The 15839-nt window shown below is 43.8% G+C and overlaps 1 protein-coding gene across 3 annotated transcripts in view; it reads left to right on the forward strand.

Annotated features, from left to right (window-relative positions):
- Positions 1-938: 938 nt before the first annotated feature.
- Positions 939-15839, forward strand: part of tango6 (transport and golgi organization 6 homolog (Drosophila)) — a 180829-nt gene continuing 165928 nt past the window's right edge. For all 3 annotated transcript variants that reach the window (XR_012101957.1, XM_073070541.1, XM_073070542.1), the window contains exons 1-3: positions 939-1042; positions 1416-2083; positions 5044-5160. Coding sequence is in view for 2 of the 3 variants with exons in the window: in XM_073070541.1 (XP_072926642.1) it covers positions 970-1042; positions 1416-2083; positions 5044-5160 (858 nt within the window). In the remaining variant the exon portion in view is untranslated. The remainder of the gene's footprint in view (positions 1043-1415; positions 2084-5043; positions 5161-15839) is intronic.

A 15839-nucleotide genomic window follows, 5' to 3' on the forward strand; every position in this document is an offset into this window, starting at 1 on the left:
AGTAAATGACCCTAAAAGACTTACAAGTGAAGTTAATGGTTATGAGGGTGGAGGTGCAAGGGCAGGTGTAGCACTTGTTCCGCTTGCAAGGATGTCCCAGGAGGGAGATCAGTGGGGATGGGTGAATGAACAAGGGAGTTGCGTAGGGAGTGATCCCTGCAGAGACCAGAGAGTGGGGGGTGGCGGGGGGGGGGGGGAAGATGTGCTTAGTGGGGGGATCCCGTAGGAGATGGTGGAAGTTTTGGGGAATTACATGCTGGACGTGGAGGCTGCTGGGGTGGTAGGTGAGGACAAGAGGAACCCTATCCCTGATAACGTGGTGGGAGGATTAGGTAAGAGCAGACCTGCATGTAATGGAAGAGATGCAGTTGAGGTCAGCGTTGATGGTGGAGGAAGGGATCTTTGAAAAAGATCACTCCCTTCATTCTAGAATGAAAAGCCTCATCATGAGAGCAGATGCGGCAGAGATGGAGGAATTGAGAAGAGGATGACGTTTTTACAAGTAGTAGAGTGGGACATCGGAACAGTGCAAGGGAAGACAATAGCAGACAATAGCAGAATGCAAATTAAAGTGTTACAGAGAGCGCACAGTTCATGTAGGCAGTAACAAATCCGTCAGAATGAGGTTGATTGCGAAGTCATGAAGAAGTTTGTTCAAGAGAGAACAAAGTTGACTGGTGGGAGTGGGCAAGGAACTCAGATAATTGGGTTACCTGAACCTGAAACCCCCTATATTGGGGTTGAGGCTACTCGAATACAACAGAGATATCCTGTCACCCAGTATTGGGGGGGGGGGGGGGGCGGGGGTTGAAGGTCCTTTCAGCAGAACAAGCAATGTCCTGGTCTCCAAAGTTTTCACTTCCTTTACTAAGGTGGCGCAGATGCAAAATAGACAGAAGCTGTTACGTCATTCACGCGTCGGCTATTACGAAGAATCGAAGCGACGGATACTTACGTGGCGCAGGCGCAATGGCGTGCATAATGGCGGCTGTTAGTCTGCGGACGGTAACAGAAACGCTGAAGGAACTGTTGGTGCCAGCGGGTGAGTGAGATCAGTGGGTAACCGGGCGAGGCCGGTGAGGAGAAGGATGAGGGAACCGGAGGGAAGACCTGAGGGTATGAGAACGGGGGGGAGGTGGTCGTGGTGGCAAACGCTCCAAGGATTTACCCCAACCTCGGGCTCGCCCCCGCCGTGCACTCTTCATCCCATACCAACCCTGAGCTCGTTCACGGGTTTTACTCGCCTTTCCTTCCACAGATGCTGCCTGACGTTCGGTTGCAGTGTCTGCAGTTGTTTTTTCTGGTGAAATGTATAACGTGTTTACTTGTTATCGTCAGGAGTTTGGGGATTTGCTTTGGGGCAAGCTCCTGTCAGATATCTCGCAACTGATGTATTCCCCTGTGTTCATTTCCAGAAGTGACTGTCGTGTCGCAGGCCAGCCGTGAGGATGTCCTCCTGCAGACTCTGTCACGTAATCTCTGTGCTTATCGGGAGAAGTTGCTGCACGATACAGGCAGGCTGGCTTTGGGGGAGCTGAGGACTTGTGTAGTGACCCAGTTAGCTTGGCCTCTGAGCTCTGACGATATCGTGTGGAGTTTTGTTGCTGAACTACTATTGCTCCTCCTGTGTTTGAAGCAGGCAATGATTGATGCGTTAGCACAATTCACACCCCCAAAACCGAACCCCAAGAGCCCTGAGTGTGCACCTCCACTGTCACCTGATACTCTGAGTATATCACAGCAGAAAACAGTACAGACTGTGCTACAGTTTGTCGTCACTCTCGGGATCTGCCCATACCTACTACCAGGGGTGGGAATCCCCCTTGGCTGCAGGTCAGAGTTTGCAGCCACAGTTGAAAAGCTGATTCGTGACTCAGTGCCTGCTGATGGGAGCTGGCGACTGTACACCATCACCCAGTTGCTCCTCACCATTGCTGAGCATCCGTCCCTGGAAAGCCTTGTGTTCAGCAGGCACCTGGGAGATCTGATAGCCAGTCTGTGCCAGCTGGGTTATTCGCCAAATAAAGGTCAGCACAAGTCGGTGTTAGAGAAAGGTTCACCAGGACACTGTGCATCTCAAAAGGTATGGTAATCAGCCCTCTTGAGACTCTGTCTGCTGAAATGGCCAGAGGCGAAGATTATTTTACATACTGTTTTCCTGAAGCTGGGAGGATTTTCCTGCTCCTGGTGGCTGGTTTTGCAAATGATCTTGCAGACCTCCATAAAGTTTCCATCGTTTCAAAGGAAACAACTTTCTGACTAATGTGTATGTGTGATTTCATAACCCTGACGCCTTCATTGTGAATTCTTACACAGTGAGGAAACCAGCCCTTCATCTCTCTAGAGTTCACAGTAACCATCAAGCACCCATACACTAACACTTGTATCCCATTCTTCTCCCCCCCCCCCCCCAATTCTCATGGACTTTTTTCTGGACACCATTTAGCGTTGTCACAATTTTCAATTTGATGACTGGAATGGAACTTTGTACTTGAGCTGTGACATAGAAAATCCACAGCACGTTACAGGCCCTTCGACCCATAATGTTGTGCCGACCATGTAACCTACTCTAGAAACTGCCTAGTGTTTTCCCTGCCGCGTAGCCCTCTATTTTTCTAACCTCCATGTACCTATCTAAGAGTCCCTTAAAAGACCCTATTATATCAGCCTCTACAACCGTTGCTAGCAGTACATTCCACGTACTCACCACTCTCTGTGTGAAAAACTTACCTCTGAAATCCCCCTTATACGTACTTCCAAGCACCTTAAAATTATGCTCCTTTGTGTTAGCCATTTTACCCCTGGGGTAAAAGCCTCTGGCTATCCACACGATCAATGCCTCTAATCATCCTATACACCTCTGTCAGGTCACCTCTCATCCTCCATCACTCCAAAGAGAAAAGGCCAAGTTCACTCAACCTATTCTCACAAGGCATGCTCTCCAATACAGGCAACATCCTTGTAAATCTCCTGTGCACCCTCTCTATCGTATCCACATCCTTCCTGTAGTGAGATGACCATAACTGACCTAACTAGTGTTCAGTGTAGTTCTAGCAAGGTCTCGCTGTGCTGGCATTCTCTGACTCAGCCAATAAAGGTGATTATTCCATGTGCTTTCGTACACACCTGATGTACCTTCAGGGATCATTGGGTTTTCACTTTAAGTTTCCTTTGTTCTTCAACACCTTGAGGTAATCTGCTGTTTATCATGTATCCTCTTCCTCCTTTTGATGGTGCCGCAAGATTCTTCTTCACCATCAACCACATGACCAACATTCGTATCATCAACAAGGACTTTATTCTTTTCAATCTTTTTATTGAATTTTTCAAAAACAGATACATGATGGTCATAATAGTACAAAGGGAGTGAGATTACATTGTTGGCAATTAACACATGAGTAAAAACTATAGGTAACACCATAGTAACTCCCAAACCCTTGATATAAACAAGAAACAAGAAAAAAAAGAAAAAAACCCAAATTGAAAATTCAAAAACAAAATAAACTAAACACAACTAAACCTAAGCTTAAAAAAAACAAGCTGGGCTAGTCTATTACATCAAAAAAAAAGTTATTGGTGTCGTTAACACCGCTCCTCTACTCAAATTAATGAATAATATAAAGGAATCGGAAAAGGTCAAATTACATTCTATGAAAATATTGAATAAAAGGCCTCCAAGTTTCTTCAAATTTAACCGAGGAATCAAACTTCTAATTTTTTCTAAATTTAAACAGGATATGGTTTGAGAAAACCATTGAGATGTGATAGGAGGATTTATCTCTTTCCAATTCAATAAAATAGATCCTCTAGCCATTAAAGTAGCAAATGCAATCATCCGTCGAGCTACAGAGGGCAGATCAGTCATTGGTAAGCCAAAAATTGCAGTAATAGGGTGATATACATCAGTCCACAATGGGTTAATCTTGAATGTAATTCTGCACAAGGATTTTAATTGACTTCCATCTTAGGGACCTCGCTTCCCTTGTTTTTTAAATTGAATAAACAAATGGTTAATCCAATAATTAAACATTCATTTCGAATATGGTTTCAGTTTCATAAATTATTGGCTTGAATAAATTTATTTTATCAAGTCCTATTATATCTAATTTTTTCTTTCAACCCTCATGGATCAAGCCTTTTCAGTTTGGAAAACAAGGGGTATATGTTTTCGTGATTTATTTTTGGATAACTGTTTCATGTCTTTTGAACAATTGTCTAGTAAATATAATTTGCCCAGATCCCATTTTTTTTTTAGATACTTACAGATCAGAGATTTTTTAAATACAATGTTACCTACTTTTCCGATTTCATATACAACTGATATCATGGAAAAAATTTTAGGCTTAAACCCTTATCAAAAGGGTTTAATAGCAATCATTTATGATATGATTATAAATATACAGCCAGATATATCTGATAAAATTAAAAATGAATGGGAGAAGGAACTTCAATTTTCTTTATCTTTAGAGAAATGGGGAAAAAATTTTCAATTAGTTAATTTTTCTTCTATTTGTGCTAGACATATGTTGATTCAATTTAAAGTGGTGCACAGGGCTCATATGTCTAAAGATAAATTAGCTCGTTTTTACTCACATATAAATCCGATTTGTGATAGATGTCACTCTGAGGTAGCCTCTCTGACTCGTATGTTTTGGTCTTGCCCTCTTTTGGAAACATTTTGGAAAAGTATTTTTGATACATTCTCTACACATTGATTTACAACAAGCACTTTAATCATGATCCCTACGTTAAGTTCAAATCATTTGCAGACATTATACCTCCTCTCTGATGGGAGTAACAAGAAGAGAGCATGCCTTGGTCTAAATGATGGATGCTACTGTCCAAGGCATAACCTCTTGAAAGATATCTAGAGTCTGAGCTTTGGTTGCCGTGTTTTGATCTCTGTCTGGAGGTCCCAATTGAGAGGGCGCTGGAGTGGTTGAGCAGGGTGTTGACATCTGCAGGACATGGAGGCAGTGAGAGGTTATATCCCATGGAACTATGTTCAATGTCATAAATACAAAGTTTGTATGTTATTGTCAGGGCCTCACTCAGGCTGAGCAGCGGGGATGTCAGGAAGCTCTACAGAGGATTTTGGATAGAGTATATCAGCCGAACGCCATCAAGGAACTGCTGATTCTTCAGGGAGGATCTAAGCAGGTAAGAGCTGCAAACATTCAGTACCGGCTGTTCCCGTGATGTTAAGCACAGAGGCAGGTTGTTCAGCTCAAGTAGCTATCGGTTACCCATGCATGTTAATCCTGATGACCAGCTCATGATCGTGATCCGGAACATTCTGTGATTTGATGATACAAATGTTTGACCAAATACTGTTAGTAAGTTTATCTTCCTTCACCACATTCTCAGGCACCACATTCCAAATCCCCTGCTTTAAACCCGTGTACCCTGACTTTAAATGCTTCTTGTTTGGAAAAGGTTTCTCGCCATTAAAGGACAACCATTTCTTAAATTGTATGTTGAGATTTTTTTTCTTTAGCCAATGCTTGGCTGTCCTGGAGAAGGGCCTATTCCACACTGTATCTCAATTAATAATACTGGGAAGGGGGCATGCAGATCTGGATTTTGTTTTGGGGAACAAGTTTGTGCAAATCGCAGGAGAATCACTTGGAGAGCAGGTTTATTACACTGATGAATTCATTTAGATTTAGTATAATAGCACATGTACTATTGGAATAAGGTTTGCAAATTGGGTTGTTTAATTTGAACAGACTGACAAGGTTGTGTTGCAGTTAGGCTGATGCTATTGCAGCTCAGGGCATTGGAGTTTAGAGTGCAATTGCAGCACCATCTGTAAGGAATTTGTATGCTCTTCCCATACGCACGTGGCTTTCCTCTGGGTGCTCTGGTTTCCTCTCAGTCCAAAGAATTACCAGCTAGTATATTGATTGGTCTTTGTAAATTTTCCTGTGGTTAGGCGAGCATTAAATTAGTGGGTTACTGGGCGGTGCGGCTTGGTGGGCCGGAAGGGCCGTTCCACGCTGTATCTCCAAATAAATGAATGAATGAATGAATAAATAAATAGATAGATAGATAGTGATTTGACTGGAACAGTCTGGAAGGTAAAACAATTTGCTGCTTTTCAAGAAAGAGATGCAAGGAATTCAGGTAAACGTGTTTGGCACACAGAGAGGACGGTGTGGCCATGTGTGGATGTCCAGGTAAGGCAGATTAAAGAAGTTTTTATCAGACACAGTTTAGTAAGGCTTCTTGCCTGGAAGAATAGGGATGAAGTTAAAATTTCTTGATTAGTCATGTTTTGGAGAGAAGTTGGGAGAATGGGTTTGAGAGGGATAATAAATCAGCCATAATGGAATGGCAGAGCAGACTTGATGGGCTGAATGGCCTAATTCTGCTCCTATGTCTCATAGACTCATGATTAATTGGTGTTTTGGTGACTGAAGGCTGTATCTGTGTGGAACCACAGAGCTCAGTAGTGGATCCCTGCCTTTATGTAATTGATAATAGTGATCTAGACCTCAGTGTGAGGGGAATGATAAAATAATTTGCAGATGATGCAAATTGGCTGCGTGACAATAAGATGGGAAACATTGCATTGCAGGATGATTTAGATGACTCATCAATTGGGCAGAATGGGATTTATTCCAGGGTCAGTGAGTACTGTATTGTTTTCTTCCCAATCACATTACTCTTGGCAAGAAGGCAAGAGAATGTGAGGATCTTGGGTGGTGTGTGTGGAGGGACTTTGCAATATGTGTCTTCAGGTCCTTAAAAGCAGGAGGAAGTGAGGAAAAGTGTTGATGTGAGGAAGATAGTTGTAGGATTTGGGCTGATATTGATTAACTGGTAAAATGGCAGGTGGAATTTAATCCCAGCAAGTGCAGGATGATGTGCTTATTGGAAGACATTGTGCATGAATTATTGTACTCTCAAGAGGATAAATTTAAGGTAGAGATAGGTAATTAATTAAAAGATATTGGAATTAAAGATTATTTGGGATGCAGAGGAGTTGAGGCTAGCATGACTAGGAATGGTTACATTTAATGGAGGGCTAGACTTGAGGGGTAAATGGCCTACTCTCGTGTTAAGGTCAATTAAGAAAAAAGCAGTACCTCAGTATCTGTGTCTAAGTATTTTTGGAAGAAGATGTATGGGAAACCTCCCTGATTCTATAGGGCAGAAAATATAAGAGCAGGGAAATTATGATGCAGCTTTATATCATTCAACAATACTCATGTAAACAAAACAGTATTCCTCCAGGGCCAAGGTGCAAAACGCAGTACATACAGTTACACAGGTACAATAGTACATACAGTCTCAAAGAAGTAATATTAGCACATGTCTCTGAGTGGTATGCCCAAGATTGATGATGCAGGGAATGTTGCAAGAACAAGTACACAGCAGTTCCTCATCTCGTGCTGAGTCAGTTGCAGGCAAAGGCAATCCAGCTTGTCTTCCAGGGAGTGATCAATAGAGAACAGGATCGATGGGAGACACTGGCGGCGCCAGAGATTTTTTTCTTGCTGGTGCTACAGTGGGGCTGAATTATTCAGTGATGGTGCTGAGGGATGTACTGTATGGTAATATGTATTTGCAAGGCCAGACGCGTGGCGTTCAAAAGTCAGTTTCAAACATTATGTGCGTACTATAAATGCCTCTGTTGATTCACAAGCAACAGCAATTGATAGATCTAATATAGAAATGAACTGTATAGAAGTCAACAGCATCGGCAAAAACTCGGGCTGCACAGAGCATAAACAAACAAATCAACAGAGCATCCAACCCACAGCGCACAACATGAATCACACACCAATCCCACAATCAGTGTCAAATGTGGGCTTTTCAACTGAAAAACACAACACTGACCCACAATGTTCACTGCTATTTGCATTACATAGACAGACAATGCCAAAAGATATACCGTTATTAAAATCAAATAAGGCAAACAACAGATGCAAGGCTTTACCAGGAGTTGGACAAATCGTACTCTGACCATGCAATACCTCAATTAATTCGGCTACTAAATTTAAAACAAAAATCAACAGAATCACCGCTTGGAAGTCTAAGCAAAACCAGTAGGCTTAATAGCGGTAAATGTATTATTATACTCACTATTTTCTTGGACAATCTTTGCATGTCCTTTATCAAGCATATTTTCCAATCTTGAACTGTCTTGCTTTCTCAATCTGAATTTGGCCCATGCCTCCATAGCAAACTTATGAGCTGCACTTGCATGGTGGGTTTTGAAAGCTGTTGTAGCTTTCCGCCAGTTGCGGTAACCGGTGACAGTGAAGGTAGACTCAGAATGGAATCCATGTCCTCCACACAGGAAATGCCTGCATGCAAAGCAGAACGTATCTTTTGTGATCAAATATTCCAGCCAGGAGTACAGGTCAAACCAGCCACGAATAAAACTCCTTTGCTGATTGCCAAACTGTTGCAAAGGGTACTTTTTCAATGCTGGCCGACGGGGTCTTTCCTCAGGCTGCTGGCTAACATCGCTAACAGTATTCCCACTAGCACTAAGAGCAGCTTCATCCACGGTCTCTTCCGAATCCCGCTCCATTTCTTGTTCCTGTACTTCACCCTCATACCCCGATGAACTGCTGTCGTCCTCATTCCCACTTACTTCTTTCTGCATGTCACTTTCAATTAAGACAGGCTCAGGCTGAGACACCACTGATTCCTCTGGATGAGGTTGTTTTCTCACTAAGAATTGATCCATTTTTCACGCCAGCCAAAATAATGCACATGCCAGGCCCACGCTAACTTGTGAAAGCACAACGTGTGTGTGTGGCATCTGTTAGTCTTGCAAGAGCATGGATCTGCGCCTAGATCTTGCACAATGTATGTATACTATCAATCTCTCGTGTGAGTGACATCACCACCTTAAGTGATCTTAGATCAGCTTAACTGATCTGAGTGAGGACAGCAATGGTGAGACATTGACAACGAACGAATAAGCAGAAGTGTAGAGTGGATCGGACCTTAGACCCTCACAGAGTTTATAACTTTATTGCTGCGTGGGTGCTATGATAATTGGGGGCGCTGTTTCACTAGATCAACTGGAGAAACAAGCTGTATTCAAAACTATACAGAGAAAGCAGCTGCAATTTGTATGTCAAATTTCAGTTAATTTCTTGGTGGTGCTATTGTAATTTCTGCTGGTGCTATAGCACCTGCAAGCACCACCTCAGCACCGCCACTGATGGGAGAGCCAGCCCACAGGGGTCAGCCACAACCCAACATGGATTCCAGTGTGCCTGCTGTGCCTCTGATGCCTCCTCCCCTGGGCACCTATAATAGACGATGCTGTGGCAGGAGGGCCTGGTCTGCACAACAACTAAGGCCACACTGCTCCCTTGCCGTTGGTCTATCTAGTGAACCAGACTTGGACCATAAGATGTAGGAGCAAAATTGGGCTATTTGGCCCATTGAATTTGCACTGCCATTTCATTATGGCAGATCCATTTTCTCTTCCAGGAGCCCTATTGTCCTACCTTCTCCCCATATCCCTTCATACCTTGACTATTCAAGAATCTATCCACCTCTGTCTTAAATATACTCAATAACTTGGCCTTCACAGCCACATGTGACAACAAATTTCAAAGATTCACCACTTTCTGGCTAAAGAAATTCTTCCTCATCTCTATTCTAAAAGGACACCCTGTATTCTGAGGCTGTGTCCTCTGGTCTTAGACTCCCCCACTATAGAAACTTACTCTCCATGTCCACTCTATCAATGACTTTCACCATTCGATATGTTTCAATGAGGTCACCCCTTATTCTTCTGAATTCTAGTGATACAGACCCAGAACCATCAAATGCTCTTCATACGACAAGCCTTTCAATCCCAGAATCATTTTCATGAATATTTGAATCCTTTCCAGTGTCAGCACGTGTGCACAGTAATCCAAATGAGACCTCACCAGTGCTTTATAAAGCCTCAACGTTACATCCTTTTATATTCTAGTTCTCTTTAAATGAATGCCAACATCGCATTTGCCTTCCTCACCACCAGCTCAACTTGCAAATAAACACTTAGGAAATCTGGCATGAGGATTTGGGTCCCTTTGCACCTCAATTTTTTGAATTTTCACTCTATTTAGAAAATAGTCTACCCTTTTATTTCTTCTACCAAAGTGCATGACCATACACTTCCCAATGCAGTATTCCATCTGCTACTTTGCCCTTTCTCCTAATCTGTTTAAGTCCTTCTGTAGCCTCTTACTTCCTCAAAACTACCTACCACTCTGCCTATCTTTGTATTGCCTGCAGACTTTGCCATAAAACCGTCAATTCCGTTGTCCAAGTCATTGACATATAATGTAAAAAGTAGTGGTCCCAACACAGACCCTGTGGAACACCACTAGTCATTGGCCGCCATCCAGACAAAGGCTCCCTTTATTCCCACTCTTTACTTCTTGCCAATCTTGCCAATATTCTCCTTTGTCTATCATACTTATTATTTCTTCAAAGAATTCCAAGATTTGTCAGGCATGCTCTTCCCTTGAGGAAACCATGCTGACTATGGCCTACTTTATCATTTGCCTTCAAGTACCCTGAAACCATATCCTCAACAATCAACTCCAACATCTTCCTAACCACTGAGGTCAGACTAACTGGCCTATAATATCCTTTCTTCTGTCTCTCCCCCTTCTTGAAGAGTGGAGTGACATTTGCAATTTTCCATTCTTCCGGAACCATGCCAGCATCAATTAATCCTTGAAAGATCATTACTAGTGCTTCCACAATCTTTTCCATCACCTATTCCAGAACCGTAGGGGATATACCATCTGGTCCAGGTGACTAAGCTAGCTTCAGATCTTTCAGTTTCCCAAGAACCTTCTCTCTAGTAATAGCAACTTCACACACTTCTGCCCCCTGACACTCTTGAACTTCTAGCATACTGCTGGTATCTTCCACAGTGAATGCTGTGGAAAATACTTATTCAATTCATTCAACAGTTCTTTGACCCTAGTACTACCTCTCCAGCATCACTTTGCAGTGGTCCAATATCTATTCTCGCCTCTCTTTACACTTTATATACCTGAAGAAACTTTCTGAATCCTCTTTAATATTACTAGCCATCTTACCTTTGTATTCCATCTTTTCCTCCTTAATGATATTTTTGGTTTTCTTCTTTTGGCTGTTAAAAGCTTCCCAATCTTCTAATTTCCCAGTAATTTTATCTCTATTATATGTCCTCTCTTTGGCTTTTTTGTTGGCTTTGACTTCTCTTATTAGCCACATTTTCTGTCATCTTGCTTTAGAGTACATCTTCCTCTTTATGATGTATATATCCTGTGCCTTCCAAATTGCTTCCAAAAATTCCAGCCATTGCTCTGCTGTCATCCCTACCGATATTATTTTCCAATCAATTCTGGCCAACTCCTCTCTCATGCCTCTGAATCTACACATCTCATACAGTACAAAACACTTCCACTGGACCCATTCTCGCTACACTACTATGCCCTAACAAATGCAGAATTAAGAATTTAAAAGAAAAAGAGAAACTTACCAGATACTTGCCTCACACAACCCTGATCTCACCAAAGCCACTCCAAACACTGACCCGCTCACAACAATGACCACTTCACCTTCTCTAATGAAATCTGCTTTGTAATTGGTCACAGTCCAACTTTGAAAAATTTCTGCGAAGATCTATCTTTTTAATCCTGAGTGCAGACCTGATTGAAATGGTAGCTCTCTTCACATATTCCTGCTTGGTGATTGTGATATTTTATATTAACAATGCCCAACAGGGTCTTGTGATGGCAAGAAAAATATTTAAAACACACATTTGCACCATTTGCTGGACCTGGAGAAGCTGCTGTGACCAAGCACACCACCATCTTACCGCCATCTCATAAAATGTTGGTTAGGCAAGGTTGAGTATTGTGTGCATTTCTGGTCTCCACACTACAGGAAGGGTGTGGTTGTGCGCGAGAGGATACATAAGTGATTCTCCTGGATGATGTTTGAGATTAAGTGTTTCACTTATGAGGAGAGACTGAATAGGCTTTTTTTCCTGGAGTGGAGAAGATGAGGAGTGACTTGATTAAGAAGCCTCTGTTGGTTGAGGTTGAGCATGGGTCCTACCTGTCCATGTGATATGCAAGCGATATGGAGAGCAAACTGTTACAGCAGGCTCCACCTCTCCACGCATTTGATGAATCCAAAGGAACAGCAGAGACTGAAAGACTTTGGCACCATCAGTGTTACAGAAGTTGCAAGTCAGTATTGAATTCAATGTTGAATTGTATTTTTCCTCTGGGTTTATGCCTGAACCCTTCTCCATCAAGTCAAGTCACTTTTATTGTAATTTCGACCATAACTGCTGGTACAGTACATAGTAAAAATGAGACAATGTTTTTCAGGACCATGGTGTTACATGACACAGTACAAAAACTAGACTGAACTACATGAAAAAAACAACAGAGAAAGCTACACTAGACTACAGACCTACACAGGACTGCGTAAAGTGCACAAAAACAGTGCAGGCATTACAATAAATAATAAACAGGACAATAAGGCAAGGTATCAGTCCAGGCTCTGGGTATTGAGGAGTCTGATAGCTTGGAGGAAGAAACTGTTACATAGTCTGGTCGTGAGAGCCCGAATACTTCGTAGCCTTTTCCCAGACGGCAGGAGGGAGAAGAGATTGTATGAGGGGTGCATGGGGTCCTTCATAATGCTGTTTGCTTTGCTGATGCAGTGTGTAGTGTAAATGTCCGTGATGGCGGGAAGAGCGACCCTGATGATCTTCTCAGCTGACCTCACTATCTGCTGCAGGGTCTTGCGATCCGAGATGGTGCAATTTCCGAACCAGGCAGTGATGCAGCTGCTCAGGATGATCAGTGGATATAGCTGTAAAGCAGTGATGGTTTGAGGTCAGAGCTTTCCTTTCCAGAGTTTTGCCAACCACTGCTGACAAGCCCCATCTGCCCAAAGCAACTGGTTTTAAGGCACCAGTAACCTGCCTTTGCCCCTTCTGTGAGTAGAAACAATTCTGCCAGGCTTGATAGGTAAGCGACACATGATAGCCAGAAGCTGGGCTTATTTGTCAGAGGCCATTAGGAGCATTTAATAGGTAGTGAGAGCTTATTCCCACAAACCCTTCTGGCTATAACAACCTTAAGGAACCTGACTTGATTGAAGTTACAATATTATGAGGAGCAGAGATTAGGTAGATAGTAGAGCACGTTTCCTTATAGCAGAGGTGTCTAAAACTAGAGGGCAAGGAATTACATGGACCTGAGGAAACATGGTTGGAATCTGGAATGTGCTGCCTGGGAAAGTAGTGGGACCAGATGCCACCACAGTATTTAAAGTTCAAGTTCAAACTACATTTAAGGCAATAGTACTTTATGGTTGGCATGGGTGTGACAGACTAAAGGGCTTCTCCATGGGTCATACAGCTCAGAAACTGCAACTGTAAAATTTGCATGGCTGAGTTTTATTTCATTGGAACAGAATTATGGTGTATAAAAATCCAGGGAATCTACATGGAGCTGTTTCTCTAGCAGAGAGATCTAACAGCAGAAGGTGGAGATTTAAAGTATGGATCAGAGGGGAGATGAAAAACATTGGTTTCACCTAGAGAAGTCTTTCCCAATCTTTTTTTTTTAGCTCAACATCCCCCTAAAGCACTTACATACTAACACTGAGCCTCCGAGGAAAGCCACCGCTACAACCTGCAACCTGGGCATCTCTGAGGCTGAGGCAGATGTTTCCAATGAGTGGACAGTTGCAAGGCTGCGGGACCGGATGGCATCCCAGGGCGAGTACTCAGGATGTGCGCAGCACAACTGGCATGTGTGATTACTGATATTTTTATTCTCTCCCCCTCCCAGTGTAGAGGGCGGATGAACCCTCTCGTAGGGTCAACAGCCATCTAGCAAACACGTGCCGTGAAGTGCGGAAAGGGTATCCCTTGCATCGAAGCTTGGTCTGGCCATTCACTGCAACAGAACTTCCCCCAGCCGTCTTGGACCCCACCATGCCGCTGGATCCGGGAGGGGATGTCAGAAGGGTGGGTCTGGACCTGTGCAACCCCCTACTCACCTAAAATCCATTCACGCACACGCTGTTCCTTTCTGAGGAGTGGGGTATCCTCAACACCTCCAAGTCCTGTAGTGACAGACAAGTGGCGAAGCTGTAGGCTCGACCAGCTGGGAGCTGTAGTCACAAGTCTGCATGCAGGTGGCAGGGTAGAGAGTGGTTGCACATGGATTACAGAGCGGAGATCTGGTGAGACAGCACCCTCTGCATCTGAGCAGCCCTGTTAGGGAGGCACTGCTCACCCTACAATTAGGGAAGGGCTAGAAAAGGTGGCTCAAACAAAGCCCGCTCACACCAACCTAGCCAGTCTGCCGTGGCTGGCGGGCCGTCCAACTCTGGCGGTAAGAATTACAAGCAGAATCTGATCGTCACCTCACGGAACATACGAACTCTGTTGGACAATGCTAACTCTGATTGCCCAGAGAGAGACACTGCTTGTTGCTTGTGTGCTCAAGGACTACAACATGGACATTGTGGCTCTCCAGGAGTCCCGACTCGCTAGAGAAGGCACGCTTTGTGGAGAAAGGAGGGTACGCATTCTTCTGGTCTGGCAGGCCCGAAGAAGAACGAAGAGAATCTGGTGTGTGCTTGGCTATCAAGAACTGCCTCGCAGCAGAGCTACCAACCCTGCCTGTTGCTGTAAATGACCAAATCCAGACCTTGTGTACACCTCTGCAAGGAAAGCGCCACCTCACCATAGTCAACGTTTACGCCCCAACTCTAACTAATCCCAGTGAAGTCAAGGAGACATTCTGCAGTGAGCTGAAAACCACCATCAGTAGCGTGGCAACTTCCGATAAGCTGCTGTTGCTGGGAGACTTTAATGCTCGGGTTGGCAAGGAGTCCACTGTGTGGCCTGGTGTGATTGGATGCCAAAGGATTGGCAACAGTAATGGTAATGATCTACTGCTCCTCTCGATGTGCACAGAATTCAAACTGTGCATTACTAACACACTGTTCAAATTGCCAGACAAGTTCATGCACATGGATGCATCCACGATCTAAAAGCTGGCATTTCATTGACTATGTCATCACCCGCCAACGAGACATCTCTGAAGTTCGTATCACCAAAGTTAAGCATGGAGCTGAGTGCTCAACTGATCATCAAATGGTATGGTTGGATCTATGTCTATCGATCAAATCACCATGCAGACTGAATGCCAAACCACCAAACTGAAACACCGTGAGTGTGCTGATGCTCTAAAATCCTCTATGGAAACTGCTCTAAGGAGACTGGTTGAGAATCCACCAGACGATATTACTGAGCACTGGAATGCCTTCAAAGAAACGGTCTACAGCGCTGCCCAGGACACCTTGGGGAAAGTCAAGCGCATGCATCAGGACTGGTTTGATGAGAGCAACCGATGTGTGCAAGACCTTCTAAGAGCTAAGGCAGCTACACACCAGGCTCTTCTTCCACACCCAAACTCATTCCAATAAACGTGCCTTTTTGAGTGAAAAATCAACTTTGCAGAGGCAGCTCAGAGCTCTGAAAGACCAGTGATGGGCGAACAAGGCCAAGGAGTTACAAGCCTTCGCTGACTGTAATGACTCAAGAAGCTTCTATGAAGCAATCAAGGTTGTGTATGGTCCATCAAAACAAGGCACCTCACAACTCCTGAGCAAGGACAGTACATCCATCTTCACTGAGCAACACCTACACCTCACACCTCCTCACACCTCACAACTCCTGAGCAAGGACAGTACATCCATCTTCACTGAGCAACACCTACACCTCACACCTGACAACTCCTGAGCAAGGACAGTACATCCATCTTCACTGAGCAACACCTACA

Source organism: Hemitrygon akajei, chromosome 17 (assembly GCF_048418815.1).
Source record: "Hemitrygon akajei chromosome 17, sHemAka1.3, whole genome shotgun sequence".
Taxonomy (NCBI): domain Eukaryota; kingdom Metazoa; phylum Chordata; class Chondrichthyes; order Myliobatiformes; family Dasyatidae; genus Hemitrygon; species Hemitrygon akajei.